Source organism: Mustela lutreola, chromosome 10 (genome assembly GCF_030435805.1).
Source record: "Mustela lutreola isolate mMusLut2 chromosome 10, mMusLut2.pri, whole genome shotgun sequence".
Lineage (NCBI taxonomy): Eukaryota > Metazoa > Chordata > Mammalia > Carnivora > Mustelidae > Mustela > Mustela lutreola.
The window spans coordinates 34,810,050-34,826,729 of NC_081299.1; the positions used below are offsets into that span (position 1 = coordinate 34,810,050).

At 51.3% G+C, this 16,680-nt stretch overlaps 2 protein-coding genes and 1 non-coding gene across 10 annotated transcripts; 1 reads left to right on the forward strand and 2 right to left on the reverse strand.

Moving 5' to 3' along the window:
• Window positions 1-11: 11 nt before the first annotated feature.
• DYNLT4 (dynein light chain Tctex-type 4) lies at window positions 12-1,421 on the reverse strand. Of its 8 annotated transcripts, none has more exons than XM_059136875.1 (3): window positions 1,268-1,421; window positions 788-858; window positions 12-696 (listed from the first exon to the last, which is right to left on the reverse strand). In XM_059136875.1, the coding sequence occupies exon 3, from the start codon at window positions 669-671 to the stop codon at window positions 12-14; it is 660 nt and encodes a 219-aa protein (XP_058992858.1). In that variant the 5' UTR covers window positions 672-696; window positions 788-858; window positions 1,268-1,421. The 8 variants fall into 8 exon arrangements, with proteins under 8 accessions (XP_058992858.1, XP_058992857.1, XP_058992859.1 ...); XM_059136874.1 differs by having other exon boundaries at window positions 12-682; window positions 1,268-1,420; XM_059136876.1 differs by having other exon boundaries at window positions 12-682; window positions 1,323-1,413.
• A 384-nt stretch (window positions 1,422-1,805) lies between these two features.
• On the forward strand, window positions 1,806-7,640 carry BTBD19 (BTB domain containing 19). The gene is made up of 8 exons (XM_059136870.1): window positions 1,806-2,924; window positions 4,190-4,403; window positions 4,502-4,555; window positions 5,751-5,810; window positions 5,895-5,963; window positions 6,041-6,172; window positions 6,279-6,404; window positions 6,570-7,640. Exons 1-8 carry the CDS (start codon window positions 2,839-2,841, stop codon window positions 6,702-6,704), a joined length of 876 nt encoding a protein of 291 aa, XP_058992853.1. The 5' UTR covers window positions 1,806-2,838; the 3' UTR covers window positions 6,705-7,640.
• Window positions 7,641-13,996: 6,356 nt separating this feature from the next.
• Window positions 13,997-14,111, reverse strand: LOC131810614 (U5 spliceosomal RNA). Its single transcript, XR_009345617.1, has one exon. It is a non-coding gene; the product is annotated as a U5 spliceosomal RNA (small nuclear RNA).
• Window positions 14,112-16,680: the final 2,569 nt, after the last annotated feature.

Sequence of the window (16,680 nt, forward strand, 5' to 3'; positions counted from 1 at the left end):
GGGAGGCCTCCTCACTCACAGTAGAGCCCGTGCACTATAGCCACGGCGAAGAGGGAGGCATTGGTGAAGGCGGCGGAGGCCAGCCCATCGTGCTCGGTGTCCCAGAGCGCACGGCTGACGACGTGCACACCCTGGCCGGCGCGGGGCCCTAGCACCACGTTGCACACGAGCTTGTAGCGCGGGGGGCAGAGTTCACGCAGGCGCACACGCACCAGCTCGCATAGCTCACGAGCCAGAGGCCCTGCCTCAGCACCCACGTAGTGCGCGTTGCCCAGCCGGGCGGCCAGCGTAACTTCCATCGAGTGCTGCATGCGGCTGGCCTCCCAGCGCTCCCCGGGCGCGGGCTCCATGCGGTAGGAGGGCGCCAGCCGACGGAGGGGGGCCAGGGGCAACCCCGAGAAGCTAACCCTTGAGCCCAGAGGAGGCACTGGGCCCAGAGATGGTCGCCGACCCCCAGGACCTGCTAGGGGTCCTGCCAGCGAGTTGCGACGTGAGAAGGAGGAGGCTGGGCCCAGCACCGAGCCACGGCGGGAGGACGGGCCCAGACCTGCTAGTCGGGCCTCATCAATACTGGGCAGGTGGCCTGGAGGCCTCACCGGTGATAGTTTCAGCCCAGGGTCTTTGGTAGTTTCCTCCTCCTGGCGTCCGGGGGGCACAGGCCTGCCAGCCATGGACCTGCCGACTGGAAGACCCGAACTGGGACAGGATGCCAGAAACTGGCCATCTTTGTACCCCATCCAGTCTTTCACTCTGTGATAAGGGTTTTTACTCCCTAACCCCTTCTTACCTGTGTTCCGGGGACAGTTGAATGAAATAGTCCGGGCTGCGTGGATTCCTAGGTTCTTAGAGGGTTAAGGGCTGTTAAGGACATAAGTGGTGCTGCTCAGACTATCACCTTAGGATGGCCCCTGTCCCCAAGCTTCACTTGCCCCTGGGCGCTGTGGAGGTTAGCTAAGTGAGCACCTCCTAGTCTCTCTTCCGCCTGACTATTCTCCCACCTGACTTTGCCAGCAGAAAGGGGAGTCTGCCCTTGGTTTGCCTCAGCCTAGACTGTGGTGCTTCAAACCCCCAACCAGAAGGAGACACAGACCCAACTCCTTCAGTTCCACAGATCATTCTAGCCCTGTGGGTACTGAATCCAGATGCCTTCTACCCCTACCTGCTTCTAGGGTGCCTGGCACAAAGATCACCCCTATAATTGGCTGAGACTGGGGGCAGGTGACTCAGGAAACTCGTTCCACCCTCTGAATTTGGCCTCTGGTCCTACCTCTAGATTCAGTTCTGGGATGAATGCCTCCTTCTCCCGAAACTCCCGCAGGCACCTGAGTCACCTGCAGCTTTTGGCTTCCAAACTCTCTCCCAGCTCCACAGGCTTGCCCTCCCCGCTGGCCTGACTGGCAAGCAGGAAGGTAATGGCCCCTTGTGTTGTGGAGTTGCCCTGGGTTACAGGCACTCCTGTCTGGTTTCCACCTACCAGTCCTGGCTCTGGCTTAACCTGGAAGTGTTACTACTGTGAGCAGGTGCTGAGTGTGGGGTCCCTGAGTCATCAGGGGAGAGGGGATAATGGGGGTCTAGACCTCAGGGCATACTACTACCACAAGGACGACTGAGGGGACAGATGTAGAGATGGGCTCCAGGGCTCTTGAGCCGCTGTCCAGTTCTCCCCTCGTGAAGGCTGGCTCTATAGTTGTGAGCAAGTTGCAGAAGCCTGGGATGTGGGGAGATCTTGAGCCTGCACGGGTGGCTGCTGAGGAATCAGGATCTGGGCCCACAGGAAGGAGAACGTCATGGCTCTTTCGTCTCCCCGTCAGCCTCAACAAGGACAAATATTTCCGCTCCCTGTGCAGAGCTGGGGTGGGGCTTGGATGACTTACTCAGCTCAGGGCTGTGTGCAGGGGGAGGGGAGGCCATCAGCCCCGCTGGTGGGAGCTGACCTGACGCAATAGTGGTGCAACAGTGGTGACTGGACTTGGCCAGGAACCAGCGCCCAGCCTCCTGACCCCTGCTGACCCAAGTGCCCTGGGGCTTGTCCCTGGCTGGCCACACCTCTTGGGTGCCCAGAGAGCCACCCCCCTCACCGGGGTTGCATTTTAGGGATGCCTGAGGCCATGACGCCTCTGTCAGAGCTGACGCCACCTCACCTGACCTCCCTCTGGAAGGGATAGGACTGTCTCCTCTCAGACAAGCCAGTCTGGGCCCTAAAAACTCCATGGGGGTGAGGAATTTCCCTGTTCAGGGGGGTTCCCCAGGCCTGACTAACCAAATCCTGACCCTGTGTGCCTGTGGGGGGCAGGGGTAGGAGGGACAGGGAGTTTGAACTCTGAACCCAAGACAGGCTGGGGCCTGGGTGCTGAGACCCTCCACTCAGCTTCTGGCCCCCTTCTGAGGGCTAAAGTTTTTCCCTGGCCCTGTGGGAGATGGGCGGGGCCTCTCAAGCCAGGCTCCAGTTTCCGTGGAAACCCACAGGCTTCCCACCCACTGCTGCCTGGGCAGGCTCCCAGCTGGGGCCTCATCCGCTGCCAGCCTCTCCCCAGTCCAGTCTGCTCCACCTCAGCCTCTCTTGTTCCCCTCTCTGAGTCCCCATCCCCTAGCTCAGCCTCCAGCCTCTTCCACTGGCCTCTGATGCCTTCTTAAGGAACCTGGGCCTCTCCTGCCCCATCCCTAAACTTTAGCTTCTCAGCAAACAGGCTTCCCAAGCTCCTGCCCCTCCCTTTCTAGTCTCCACACCAGCTTCCAGGCCTGGCCAGGCCTCCTGCTCCTTCCCACCTACCACCTCCCACAGACCAAGAGACAACAGGCCTCCTATTCTACCCACTTACCCCCCTTCCCCCCACCCCCATGGAGACCCCAGGACTGGTTGTGCATGGGGAGGCTGCACCCTTCTCCACAGCACTCCGGAGCCTTCTCAACAATCCCCAATACAGGTGAGGGGGTGGGCCCTGTCTATGGGTTTTCCCTAACTGGCTTTGCTGGGCCCCATGAACCTGAGGAAGCCTTGGGTATAAAGAGGTGGGGAAGACAACCCTCCTCCCTGGTGAACTCAATCTGGGGAAGTCAACTGTGGAGAACGACTACAGGTCACTCAGAGTCCATGATGTCCTGAGAGCCAGAGGTGGGGGTGGGGGGCGGACAGTGGGAGCTGGAGCCCAGAGCAGCTGTGTGACTTCAGGCAAAGGCCTTCCTTTTTTGGCTCTTGAGCTCCTGGCAGAGAAAAGCCCTTTGCCCCCTGGATCCTGAGAGATGGGATGTAACTTGAGGTCCTCCCTGGGAGACAGAGGTGCAGATGACCCTGTTCTGGGAACTGGGGATTCACAAGGGAAACAAAACTTAAGGGACTGAGTGAGCCAGAGTCTCAGACAGGAAGTAGTTCAAGGGTGCTGCCTACGGCTCACTGCCCAGGATGCTGGTGGTGTCTGAAACCAGGGATAAAATATGGGGGCAGGGCTAGAATGTAGCTTTCTGTCCCCACTGCCTGAGAGCTGGGCTCCTCCTTAAGGGTTGGTGACTCCCATAACCCCACTACTTTGGGGATTGCAGTCTGATCTGAGTAGTGGGAACCCCTGGCCTTGGACCTGGGACTAGGAGGCTCCAGAAGCTCAAGCTTCATTTCCTGCCTCCTACCCCCATGCTGTTGGGAGGCCCAGAGGCTGGGGCCGGAAGTGATTGTGAAGATGGAAAATGTGGTCTGGTCTCATGATAGTGTATCGCTGCCATATCTGTCAGCAGCCAGTGCGCTCTGCAGCCCCGTTCCCAACCCCCTCCTGCCTAGAGGAGGCTGAAAAAAGCTGAGTTTGCAGTCTGTGGAGGAGGAGCCAAGAAGAGTTTCCTTTACCTCAAGACTCAGGCTGGGGAGGAGAGGGGCAGGTAGGATCAATCTTACATCAGCCTTGGTGCCTCCTCAGTGATCAGGCATCGCCACCTTCTCCAAGACCTGAGGGTCTGGGATTACTGTCCCATTTCACAGATGAGAAACCTGAGATTCCGAGGTATAAAGTCACCTGCCTGAGGGTGGAACTGGGACTAGAATCCAGGAATATGTATCCCAGACCTTTGGCTGGAAGGACTAAGACCTGTCCCTTATAGGACAAAAAAGGAAGTGAAGGCCCAGAGTGGGCAAAGGCAAAGCCCTAGAGTTGCACCCAAGGCTCAGGCCTCTTTTTCCCCGGTTCTCTCCTCCCCTTTCCCACAGTGATGTATGCTTTGTGGTCGGTCAAGAACGGCAGGAGGTGTTCGCCCATCGGTGCTTGCTGGCCTGTAGATGCAACTTCTTCCAACGACTTCTGGGCCCAAAGCTGGGCCCTGGGATGCCCAGCCCCGTGGTACTAAGCTCCGTGCCGGCGGATGCCTTTCTGGCAGTGCTGGAGTTCCTGTATGCCAACAGTGTCAGGCTGCACCGCCACTCTGTGAGCCCACTGGGCGGAGGTCTGGGTGAGAGAGGGAGGGGGGTGCCGTGGGGGAAGGGCAGCAGAAACTCTCTTCCACTCCTCCAACCACTCTGCAGGTGCTGGAGGTGCTGACAGCAGCTGTGGAATATGGGCTGGAGGAACTACGAGAGGTGGGTTTATATGACGGGCCCCTGTCTCATTTCTCTTTTCTTTTATGGGCTCCGTTCACACCATGCCTCACGAACACTCTGGCCTGGAGAGGCATGTGTACTGACACAGAGTATGGACGGCTCTCTGTGTAAACAGGCATTTATGTGTGCCTGTGTGCAAAAGGATACGTGTGTGTTGTGTGTGTGCTGTGGGGACTTATGGGGTGTTTATGGCTGATGCCATAGATGCCAGGATAAGTCAGCCTTGATCCTTGTTCTTCAGAGAGAGAGAGACACACATGAAAACCTTAAACCCAGGGGTATAAGAAGGGTGATAGATGAGGGTATATGGTGTCGAGACTCTACAGAGGGTATTTCTGGTCTTGCCATCAGGGAGAAAAGAAGGGAAGACTTCTTGGGGGATGAAACATTTGTGTTAGATCAGGTAGAACAGATAGAGTTTGCTCAGAGGTGAAGTGGAAAGGTGGCATTCTTGTCACCAAGGCACAAATGGAGCTAGTGAGCCATTTAGTGCGGCTGGACCAAGAGTGGGAGAGGAGGAGAGAGACAGATGAGATTGGAAAGGGTACCATGAACTAGATCACTGCAGGACCTTCAAGAATTTGGACTTTTTTTTTTTTTTTTTACCCAGAGGACATGGAGATTCATTGGAGGTTTCGGGTAAGGGAGTGAAGATTTGGAGCTAAGGGGAGAAGTGATTGGGAGAGATGGGAAGGGCTCCCCAGTCCAGCAGGGATAAGTAGCTGTGGAAGCCCAGGAGAGAGGTTCATGACTTTGAGAGAAGTGGAACTGGCATGACCCAGCACTTTTCTGGATGCAAGGATGAAAGGGACAGGTCATGGACAAAATTCAGATTTCTGGTAAAACAAAAGAGTCTGAGTCAGGAGGGGCACAAATGGAAGACAATAAGTGTCCTCAGAGAAAAGGAGAGTGGATTTTCACATGGCTTTCATCTAGTCCGATTATTGTGGAATGAGCTAGAAGGTAGACTGCAGGACACAAGGTAGACAGCTAGTCTCCAGATCCTTCAGGTTTGCCAAGTCTCAGCAAGGTGATTCCTTGCCTCCCCTAGTCTGGGAGGTCAGGATGGGCTTGAGGCTGCTTAGTTGTCTGGGTGGCTCACTGCTTCTGGGGTGGGGCTCCAGTCTTAGAGCAGAGACACCTTGGCACAATCCACTTTCATTTCTATTCCCAGCTGTGCCTGGAGTTTGTGGTGAAGGTGCTGGATGTGGAGCTGGTTTGTGAGGCCTTGCAGGTGGGTGTTGCTGGACCGGCTTGTAGGTGGGTGTCAGCGTGGAGGGCTGCACTACTAACCCGACACCCTTTATTCTGTTGCCAGGTTGCCGTAACTTTTGGCCTGGGACCGCTGCAGGAGCGCTGCATAGCCTTCATAGAGACCCACACCCAGGTACCTCTCCCCATCTGCATACTCCCAAACCCTCACACGGCATTCTGTTCCTCCCTGACCCATTCGTGGACCCACAGGAGGCGCTCCGGACCCGCGGCTTCTTGGAGCTGTCGGCGCCCGCGTTGCTGCCCCTGATGCGCAGCGACAAACTCCGTGTAGACGAAGCTGAGCTCGTCCTGGCTGCCCGGAGCTGGGCGCGCGTGGGCGCGGTGAGCCGGGCCTACCGGGACCCCGCGGTGGGGATGCGGAAGCAAGCTTGTGGCGGGTGGCGGCGCGGGGCCCCCGCCTGTCCGGGCTTAGAACTGGCGTTCGCAGGCCGTGCTGGAGCGGCCTGTGGCCGAGGTGGCGGCCCCGGTGGTGCGGGAGCTGAGACTGGCCTTATTGGCCCCGGCGGAGCTGAGCGCCCTGGAAGAGCAGAACCAGCGGGAGCCGCTCATCCCGGTGCGGACGCTGGGAACCAAACGCAGATCCACTCAGCAGCCGGGGCGGGGGTGGGGGGGAGTGGGAAGAGAAGAGCGGGGGTTGGGGGGGGGGGGTTGCAGCCGCCCAGGGTCTGCGGGGCGAAAGGGTACTGCCGGACTCCGCAGTGACCGGCCTTCCCTGCAGGTGGAGCAGATCGTGGAGGCCTGGAAGTGCCACGCTCTGAGGAGAGGGGATGCGGCCCGGGGCACCCCGTGCCGCCGCCGGAGGGGAACCCTGCCACGGGAGCATCATTGCTTTCTGGACCTGCCCTTTAAGTGACCAAGGCCGCGATTTGCGAGGACTTCTGGGCCTGTCCCAAACTACAGCTCCCGATATGCCTGGCTCTCAGAAGGGGCTTCCGCCCCCAGCATGCCCTGCGAGCCGGAAGCTGGAGGAACCGCGATCCATCCCGCGCCGCGCCCTGTGGGTGGGATTAAGGGGGAGGGAAAGGAGGGGAGGGGCGGGGCTGGGGCGTGGCGTGGCGTGGCCCCAAAGCGATTTCCTTTGCGCTCTTTCCCAGTCTCTTCAGCGCCTCTGGCCACGTGGGCCTGGCGCCTTACTTTTATATCGCCCACATGTTTTGAGCTCAGCTCCCTCTTTATTCCAGACCTAGCTCTTGGCGATCTCTCCCCGAACGCCCGACAGACACTTCAGACTCAGTTTGAAACTGAGCCGCCTTCTCATCTTTCCCAAGTTCTGCCCCCGTCGTGTTTCTCATCTACGTCAGTGTCTAAACCAGAAACCTGCCTTGCCTTATTCCTCCTCACATCTGCCTCCCGTGGTTTCCACCTTCTCAGAGACTGAATGGTAGCAGAATGTGCTAATCCAAAATATGCCTCTTTGGTGTAAGGATTATTTTAAACTATTTTGAGAAACAGCTGAAGCTCCGGAAACAGTACACATTGCCCTTTTGTAAGAGAAATTTATATTTAAAAAGGAAATCTCCATTTGTAAGGGTGTCTCATTCTCTGTACCAGAAAAAGAAGGACGGTGAACTCACAGGAAGATTTTGGTAGATAAGGCACCCACTAGAATCAGCTGAACAAAACTTATCTTTTTTTTTTTTTTTTTTAAGAATTTATTTATTTGAGGGCGCCTGGGTGGCTCAGTGGGTTAAGCCGCTGCCTTCGGCTCGGGTCATGATCTCAGGGTCCTGGGATCGAGGCCCGCATCGGGCTCTCTGCTCAGCAGGGAGCCTGCTTCCTCCTCTCTCTCTCTCTGCCTGTGTCTCTGCCTACTTGTGATCTCTCTCTGTCAAATAAATAAATAAAATCTTTAAAAAAAAAAAAAAAAAAAAAAAAGAATTTATTTATTTGACAGAGATCACAAGTAGGCAGAGAGGCTGGCAGAGAGATGGGGGGGAAGCAGGCTCCCCGCTGAGGACCCTGAGATCATGACCTGAGCCAAAGGCTTAACCCATTCAGCCACCCAGGCGCCCCAACAAACCTTATCTTGTTTACTGTGCTTTTCCAGGTGGCTTCCCCAGAACTGTCCTCCCTACACACTTTTCTTTCCTCCTTAGCTTAAGATGGTTTTTCAGCAGGTTTTTAGGCCGCCTCAGGGAGTAACTCATTTTTCCCTGGGTATCTTCCATGTACACATGAGGTATACATGTTAATAAACATATTTTTCTCTTGTTAATCTGTCTCTTATTACAAGAGTCTCAGCCAAGAGCTCAGAGAGTAAAAGGAAAGTTGTTTTTCCTCTGCTAGATCTTTCCAGTTGGTTTGGTTCTCTTGCTTTAGTTCACCCGTCCTATCTATGTCAGAATGAATGCAACAAGCTCTGAAAGTCTTCCTGCCTCATTCCAGCTCCACTGCCTCTGTGCCTGCCAGGCTCCTTTCTCCGCCAACCATTTCCCACGCTGCAGTCAGAATTTACTTAAGATTATCAGCCCTACTTCCCTTTTTAAGCCACTCAACATCCCTATTGCTCTGAGGACAAAATACAGTCTATTTCATTCTCGGGACACTCAGAATTTCTAGTGGTAATTCTTCTCTCAACTACCATCTTTGCATTAAATCACTGGTTCGGGAAGGCCTAGTCCTCTGGCTGTGAACTCACTCTCTTAGTTACTGAAGACGCCCCATGCTTCCTCTCATTCATTACACATTTTGTCTTCCTGAAGATCTGAATCTTTCTGAAGAAAGATCCCCTGGCCTGGAGTGATGCCTTATTCATTTCTTGTTCCACAGTCCCTGTCACAGTCACATAATCAGTGCTCTGTAAATGCTCAGTGATGACTTTATTTCCTTATTTAAATGCTATTTTAGTGCATGAAGAGTTTAAAAGAGCTGTAAAACAAGACACTATCAATCTGGGGCACCTGGGTGGCTCAGTAGGTTAAAGCCTCTGCCTTTAACTCAGGTCCTGGGATGGAGCCCCATATCTAGCTCTTTGCTCAGCAGGGAGCCTGCTTCCTCCTCTCTCTCTGCCTGCCTCTCCACCTACTTGTGATGGCTGTCTGTCAAATAAATAAGTAAAATCTTAAAAAAAAAAAAAAAAAAGGACGCCTGGGTGGCTCAGTTGGTTAAGCAGCTGCCTTCGGCTCAGGTCATGATCCCAGCGTCCTGGGATCGAGTCCCACATTGGGCTCCTTGTTCCGCAGGGAGCCTGCTTCTCCCTCTGACTCTGCCTTCCACTCTGTCTGCCTGTGCTCGCTCTCTCTCTGACAAATAAATAAGTAAAATCTTTAATTTTTAAAAAAAAATCTTAAAAGAAACCACTATCAATCTAAAATAAGGGACAGTTAATTAGAAGAAAATATGGTTAGGGGACGCCTGGGTGGCTCAGTGGGTTAAGCCTCTGCCTTGCCTTCAGTTCAGGTCATGATCTCAGGGTCCTGGGATGGAGCCCCGCTTTGGGCTCTCTGCTCAGCAGGGAGCCTGCTTCCTCCTCTCTCTGCCTGCCTCTTTGCCTACTTGTGATCTCTCTCTCTGTCAAATAAATAAATAAAGTCCTTAAAAAAAAAAAGAAGAAGAAAATATGGTTAAACTTCTGTCTCCAAGATTTTATACAAAAATATATATATATATGAATTAAAGATAGTTATTTGGCATTCTCTCTCAAGACTGAAAATGTGGTTACTCATAGTACCACTTCACGACAGCATTGTTTGGGTAATGAGAATTGAAAACAAACTAGATGTCTTGGTTTAACCTAGAACCCTGATTAACTATGGTATATTCTTACTGTGATGTAGAAAGGTATCTGTGATCTTTGAAAAAAAAAGCTCAGTGCTTACCAGGTAGAGCAGGATTCGTTTTGCCAAAAAAAAGATAGTGCAGGGGAGGAAGAAGTTTTCCTTGCCCCTCTTAGGGTCCCTGGTTGGGTCTGGAAATCAATTTTTTTTTTTTTTTAAGATTTTATTTATTTATTTGACAGACAGAGATCACAAGTAGGCAGAGAGGCAGGCAGAGAGAGAGAGAGAGAGAGAGAGAGAGAGAAGCAGGCTTCCTGCAGAGCAGAGAGCCCGATGCGGGGCTCGATCCCAGGACCCTGAGATCATGACCCGAGCCGAAGGCAGCAGCCCAAACCACTGAGCCACCCAGGCGCCCCAAGTCTGGAAATCAATTTGACAAAGATAGATTAATAGGAGAAAAGCATAAAAATTTATTTAAGATGGTTCCTTTTTAAAATTAATTAATTAATTATTTACATAATCTCTATCCCCAACGTGGGACTTATACAACTCCAAGATCAATTAAGAGTCACATACTGGGGTGCCTGGGTGGCTCAGTCTGCCTTTGACTCAGGTCATGATCCCAGGGTCCTGGGATCAAGCCCCGAATCGGGCTCCCTGCCACATGAGGCTCCCTGCTAGGTGGGAGGCCTGCTTCTCCCTCTCCCACTTCCCTGTTTGTGTTCCCTCTCCTTGTCTCCGTCAAATAAATAAATAATATCTTTAAAAAAAAAAAAAAAAGAGTTCCATACTCCTCTGCGACTGAGCTAGCTGGGTACCCCAATATAAATTTTAGTAATATGGAAGTCTTCATAAGGAAATGAAGACCAGCGGCTCCTGGATAGCTCAGTCTGTTAGGTTAAGTGGCTCAGGTCAGGATCCCGGGGTCCTGGGATCCAGCCTCACCTCAGGCTCCCCTCGGCTTGTGCTTGCGCTCTCTCTCTAACAAATAAGTAAATAAAATCTTAAAAAAAAAAAAAAAAAAGGAAATGAAGACCAGAAGAAATGCTTAAACCTCAGTATTTTTATGCGAGGTTTGATGAAGAGTGGATAGTCATGAAGGAATATGATGGCTTAAAGTTGAGGTGTTTTTTTTTTTGTTTTTTTTTTTTTTGACAGATCACAAGCAGGCAGAGAGGCAGGCAGAGAGAGGAGGAAGCAGGCTTCCTGCTGAGCAGAGAGCCAGATGCGGGTCTCCATTCCAGGACCCTGAGATCATGACTTGAGCCAAAGGCGGAGGCTTTAACCCACTGAGCCACCCAGGTGCCCCAGGAATATGATGGTTTAAAGAGTATGCGGTGAGGCGCCTGAGTGGCTCAGTGGGTTAAGCATCTGCCTCGGGCTCAGGTCATGATCCTGGGATGGAGCCCTCCCTTGGGCTCGTTGTTTAGGGGGAAGCCTGCTTCTGCCTCTCCCTCTGCCCCTCCCCAGGTCGCATGTGCACGCGGCTCTCTCAAATAAAATCTTAAAAAAAAAAAGAAAAAAAAAAGAGTATAAGGCAAGTGTAGTAAACTGGGGGAAACTTAGCAAGGCCTGTTTGTTTGGATTCTTCTTGGAGCCCCTTTGAGTTTGGAGATAAGGATGATGCCTTGCCTCCAGTATAGGAAGGTAGGGCTCACTTGAGGGTTTAATGACCCATTTCTAGAGAGAAGGGAGGGTGTAGGTAGGGTATGATGGGGAGGTGAGAGTGACTTTCGTGGTTTCTCAAATTGCTTAAAATATCCAGTATGGTAAGATACTGTATTTTGTCCTGAACCCCATCAGTAGCACAGTGATTAAGAGTATGTCTCTTCTGGAGCTCGGCTGCTTGGGTTTGAATCCTAATTCCACCACTTTGGGGCTTTGCAACTTGAATGAGGGTATGTAACCTTTCTATGCCTGTTTCCTTATTTATAAAATGGAGCTAATAACAGAATCTATTTAGTAGGGTTCTTAGGAAGCTTGATTTTGTTAAGTGCTGAGAACTGTAGTGGAAAAGTTTATGTATTGTATATATGCTTAGAAAAGAAATACATTCATTTGTCCTACAAATATTGAGTGCTTATGTGAGAGGCCCTGATTTAGGGTCATCGAATCCATCAGAGAACAAGGCAGGTAAAATCCCTGCCCCACAGGGGCGCCTGAGTGGCTCAGTGGGTTAAGCCGCTGCCTTCGGCTCAGGTCATGATCCCAGCGTCCTGGGATCGAGTCCCACATCGGGCTCCTTGCTCCATGGGGAGCCTGCTTCTCCCTCTGACTCTGCCTTCCACTCTGTCTGCCTGTGCTCGCTTTCGCTCGCGCTCTATCTCTGACAAATAAATAAATAAAATCTTAAAAAAAAAAAAAAAAAAAAAAAAGTCAACTTTAAAAAAAAAAAAAATAAAATAAAATAAAATGGAGCTAATAACAGAATCTATTTAGTAGGGTTCTTAGGAAGCTTGATTTTGTTAAGTGCTGAGAACTGTAGTGGAAAAGTTTATGTATTGTATATATGCTTAGAAAAGAAATACATTCATTTGTCCTACAAATATTGAGTGCTTATGTGAGAGGCCCTGATTTAGGGTCATCGAATCCATCAGAGAACAAGGCAGGTAAAATCCCTGCCCCACAGGGGCGCCTGAGTGGCTCAGTGGGTTAAGCCGCTGCCTTCGGCTCAGGTCATGATCTCGGGGTCCTGGGATCAAGTCCGGCATCGGGCTCTCTGCTCAACAGGGAGCCTGCTTCCCTCTCTCTCTCTCTGCCTGCCTCTCCGACTACTTGTGATTTCTCTCTGTCAAATAAATAAATAAAATCTAAAAAAAAAAAAAAAAAAAATCCCTGCCCCACAGAGCTTTCATTGTAGGAGAAACATATGCAGACAAGCAACTTAAAGTATGATATAATTTCAGCGAGTAGTTTGTACTCTGAAGAAAAATAAAACAGGCTAAAAGGATAAATAGCGATGTAGTGGAACTGGGCCTGTTTTATAGGCGGTGGTGAGGGGGGACTTCTGAGATAACACTGGACTGGAGACCTTAAAGAGGAAAGGTGTAAAGCACGTGTCCTGGGGAAGACTTTGGAGGGGTTTATGCAGGAGAGTGGAGTGTGTGATCAGCTTTACATTAAAACAATTTCTGTGTGGGTGTTTCTGGGTGGCTCAGTAGGTTTAAGCATCCAACTGGTAATTTTAGCTAAGGTCATGATCTCATGGGTCCAGAGATGAGGCAGTGTGGGGCTCAGCAGGGGGTCTGCTCGGGATTCTCTCTTTCTCTCCCCTCCCCCCCCCCCCGCCTGTCCCCCTACTTGCAGGGTGCACTCTCTCAAATAAATCTTTTTAAAAAGTAACACTTAAAAACCCCCAGTTTCTCTGAGTGTTGTGTGGAAGTTTAGGACAAAGGGATAGGAGGGGTGGGGTGTAGTCCAAGGAGAACAGTTGGGGAGGGTTTTTTTCATGAATCTCTCAAGAGCTCTTCTAGGATCAGGGTGAAGTAGTTAAAATGTAGCTGCATGAAGCATTTCAATATAGTTATCAATGGGACCTACTGATGGCTGTAAATTTGTGGACAGTCACCAGCTATGAGATGGTGTCCACTTAAAGCCAGAAAATCAAATGAGCTTGGGCAAGAAGATGCAGATAGGTGGGCGGACGAGGGTCTAAAATCTGAGGACACACTTGGTGCCGAGCCCTATCCATCCTCTCATAATGCTTCTGTATGGCACTTATCACTAAGATTGTAAGTTACTTATCCCAATTATATTACTTGCCCATCCCCCCCCCCCCCGAGCTTGGTGCACTGGAAAAATTAAGTAAATTAAGCCCCTTCCTTATAGTAAGGAATCTGCTATCTTCAGCATGAAAAACCGTCCTAGAGTGAGTTGGATGTGAAAGTTCAGCATGAAAAAAGTCGTACCAGACTGAGGCCGAAACAACTATGGAGTCTGATGGGAGACAGGACTGTGCTTTCCCCTTGCTGTTGTATCTCAAAAATATTGGGAGGAGGGGCGCCTGGGTGGCTCAGTTGTTAAGCATCTGCCTTTGGCTGGGGTCCCGATCTCACCGTTACCATATTGGACTCCCTGCTCTGTGGGAAGTCTGCTTCTCTTTCTTTCTCTCTCAATAAAATCTTAAAAAAAACAAAAACAAAAACAGTAAGAAATGAATTAATTTAAAAGAAAGATATTAGGAAAAACGTGCATGATTTTTTACTCTTTTCTGGTCCTAACCCTCCTAAACTCGAGTAATAGCAGATAAAACTGTAAAAAAAAAAAAAATAGTAAGAAAACCTACACCAATGGAAAGCAAGACATTAATCACATGAATAGCAACAAGTAAACACCACAAAAACTACTTATCTTCTGAGCCAAAAAGTAACTACAACCAAGCCACCGAAAAGCATAGACAAACGTTTCTATTTTTGGACACCAAAAAATAAGCCTCACCAGGCGAGGCCTCAAAAAATTCAGTGAAAACTCAGAATTGTTCCTCTCCACGGAAATCTTTAGTAAAAGGCGAAAGATTTATACGATCTGAAGAGAAACCAGAGTATACATTTGCCTCTCTATTGAAACTTCCTAGAACAAGACAGCTCTTAGCACAGTTATGGTGGTTCAGTGGTTGCACGGTTCGTGCTCCCTGCCTGGAATTTGTACGCATCGTGTATTTCTAACAGGCGGTATGTCCTGAAACGGTGCACAAATCTCCGTGGGGCTGGAACTCAAGCATCGTGGAACTGTCTTTTCGTGGTGCACCATGGGTATGCAAATCAAGGCGGCTCCGGGCTGGTGGGAGACACCAGCTGTCCCGGCGGGGAGGCGCCAGGGGGACCCCCTGGCGGTAGCTCTTCCTCTTTTCTCTGTGGTCTGCAAGGGAACTCGCGCCCCGTTTGCCCAGAGAGATAAGGGTGTTTCCCGCTGGTGCCGGCCGGTGTGGAGCCTTATACCGAGGCTGGGTCCGTTTGCCCCAATTGTTTAGATGCTTATCATTGCATACCCACAGGGACACCCTACACCTCCCCCCACTCCCGCTCATCCTGCAACCCCTCCCCCCCCCCGCCCCCCGTGATGGGGCAGAACTGGAAACAGTAAAGCAACGACATTCGCACATCACTACCCCTCCTGCAAGAGATGGCATCCAATTTATTTATTAAAAGATGGTTCCACCAAGGAGGAAAAGTGTTCTTAGCGGAAGGAACCGCCTATGTGAAATTATAGGAGATGCACACCGAAAGTAATTCAGTGTGTAGTGTGTCTGAATGAGGGTGGGATTCTGACTAGGCACTGTCTGGGAGAGAGCTGGAGTGATGGCAGAGCAAGCTGCCCCTGGAAGGGGCTTGGATTTCATCTTGTCTGTGATGGGGAGCCATGGAAGAGTATTGAAGTCAGAGGACTGAGTCGTTGGAGGTGCCACGCGGGTGGGCTGCCCTGAGCATAACTTTCCAGAGCAAAAACTTTCAGCACTGCTAATATCTATACAAACTACAAAACTAGAGAGGACTAATGAGATACCAGGTTATTTCTTACACAAGTGATTTCACTGAAAATCCTGAGGGGGGAGAAATCGCACCCTACAGGATGGGCTCTAATTTCCCATTTCATAGGTGAAGACACAGAAACACAGTGATGGTGTTAGGATCCGTGATCAAAGGAACGAGACTGATACAAAGCGAAGGTCAAACAAAACTTTATTTCGCGCCAAGCATCAAGAATCAAACTGACCGGTCAGGGCTATCTCTTACGAAAAGGCGATGATGATCCCGAGAAGGTCACTCCCAAGAAGGCCGCTCCGGACGAGGCTGCTCTAGATGAGGCTGCTCCGCAGATGAGGCCGCTCCATGATCGGAGCCGCTCCCAAGAAGAGGCCACTCCCAAGATGAGGCCGCTGCTCCATGAGGTTGCTCCCCAGACAGGGCCGCTCCCAAGAAGAGGCCATTCTGGACAAGACCGCTTCCCGGACGAGGCTGCTCCCGACGACAAAGAGGCAACGATGACAGCGACGATGACAAGGAGGACAACCCGGATGACACAGACTCTGCTCCCCACGATGTCACTCTGACAAGGTTGCCACCCAGAGGAAGCCACCACTGCGGACAAGACCGCTCGTGGCTCGGGGTGGCGAGGCATTTTGCGGCGAGGTTGCTGGCGGCTAGGGGCCGTTGGCATCTCAGGGCCAATGGCGTCTTGGGACTGCTGGCATCCAGGGGCTGCAGGCGTCAGGACCGCTGACCGCTGGGCCGCTGGACTGCTGGACCGCTGGTGTCTCAGACACTGCTGATGTCTAGGGGCTGCAGGCGTGGGGACCGCTGACCACTGGACCGCTGGTGTCTCGGGACCGCTGACCACTAATCACGGACCCTAACAATGGTAGCTAGCTTTTCTAGGCCGCTCTGCTTGTAAGTAGCATGGTAGGCTGACATATTTTATATTATTCGAGCTCAGTGAGCTCTCCTGCTCCCCCCAAAGGCCCCTCCATAGTGACCCAAACACGACCAGACTGAAATCCAGCCTCCATCCCTTGCACCACTTTAGGTTCAAAGCCAACTATTCACTCCTTTTAAATCTTTTCTTTTTTTTTTTACAATTTTTTTTTTAAGATTTTATTTATTTATTTGACAGACAGAGATCACAAGTAGGCAGGGAGACAGGCAGAGAAAGAGGAGGAAGCAGGCTCCCCGCTGAGCAGAGAACCCGAGGTGGGGCTCGATCCGAGAACCCTGGGATCACAACCTGAGCCGAAGGCAGAGGCTTTAACCCACTGAGCCACCCAGGCGCCCCTCCTTTTAGATCTTTTTAGGCATTTTAGTATTTGGGTTTTTTTTTTTTTTTTTTAAAGATTTTATTTATTTACTTGAGAGAGAGACAGTGAGAGAGAGCATGAATGAGGAGAAGGTCAGAGAGAGAAGCAGACTCCCCATGGAGCTGGGAGCCCGATGCGGGACTCGATCCCGGGACTCCAGGATCATGACCTGAGCCGAAGGCAGTCGTCCAACCAACTGAGCCACCCAGGCGTCCCTAGTATTTGGGTTTTTTAAAAAAGATTTTATTTATTTGTTTGTCAGAGAGAGAGAAAGAGAGAGCATGGGCAGGCAGAGTGGCAGGCTGAGGCAGAGAGAGAAGCAG

Bases quoted from the DNA above. Each gene is read 5' to 3' on its own strand.
- DYNLT4 (XM_059136871.1), bottom strand. From the start codon at position 737: ATGGGGTACAAAGATGGCCAGTTTCTGGCATCCTGTCCCAGTTCGGGT.
- BTBD19 (XM_059136870.1), top strand. From the start codon at position 2,839: ATGGAGACCCCAGGACTGGTTGTGCATGGGGAGGCTGCACCCTTCTCC. The intron at 5,811-5,894 runs GTGGGTGTTGCT...TTCTGTTGCCAG, and splicing joins TGGTTTGTGAGGCCTTGCAG to GTTGCCGTAACTTTTGGCCT. The intron at 6,405-6,569 runs GTGCGGACGCTG...CCTTCCCTGCAG, and splicing joins AGCGGGAGCCGCTCATCCCG to GTGGAGCAGATCGTGGAGGC.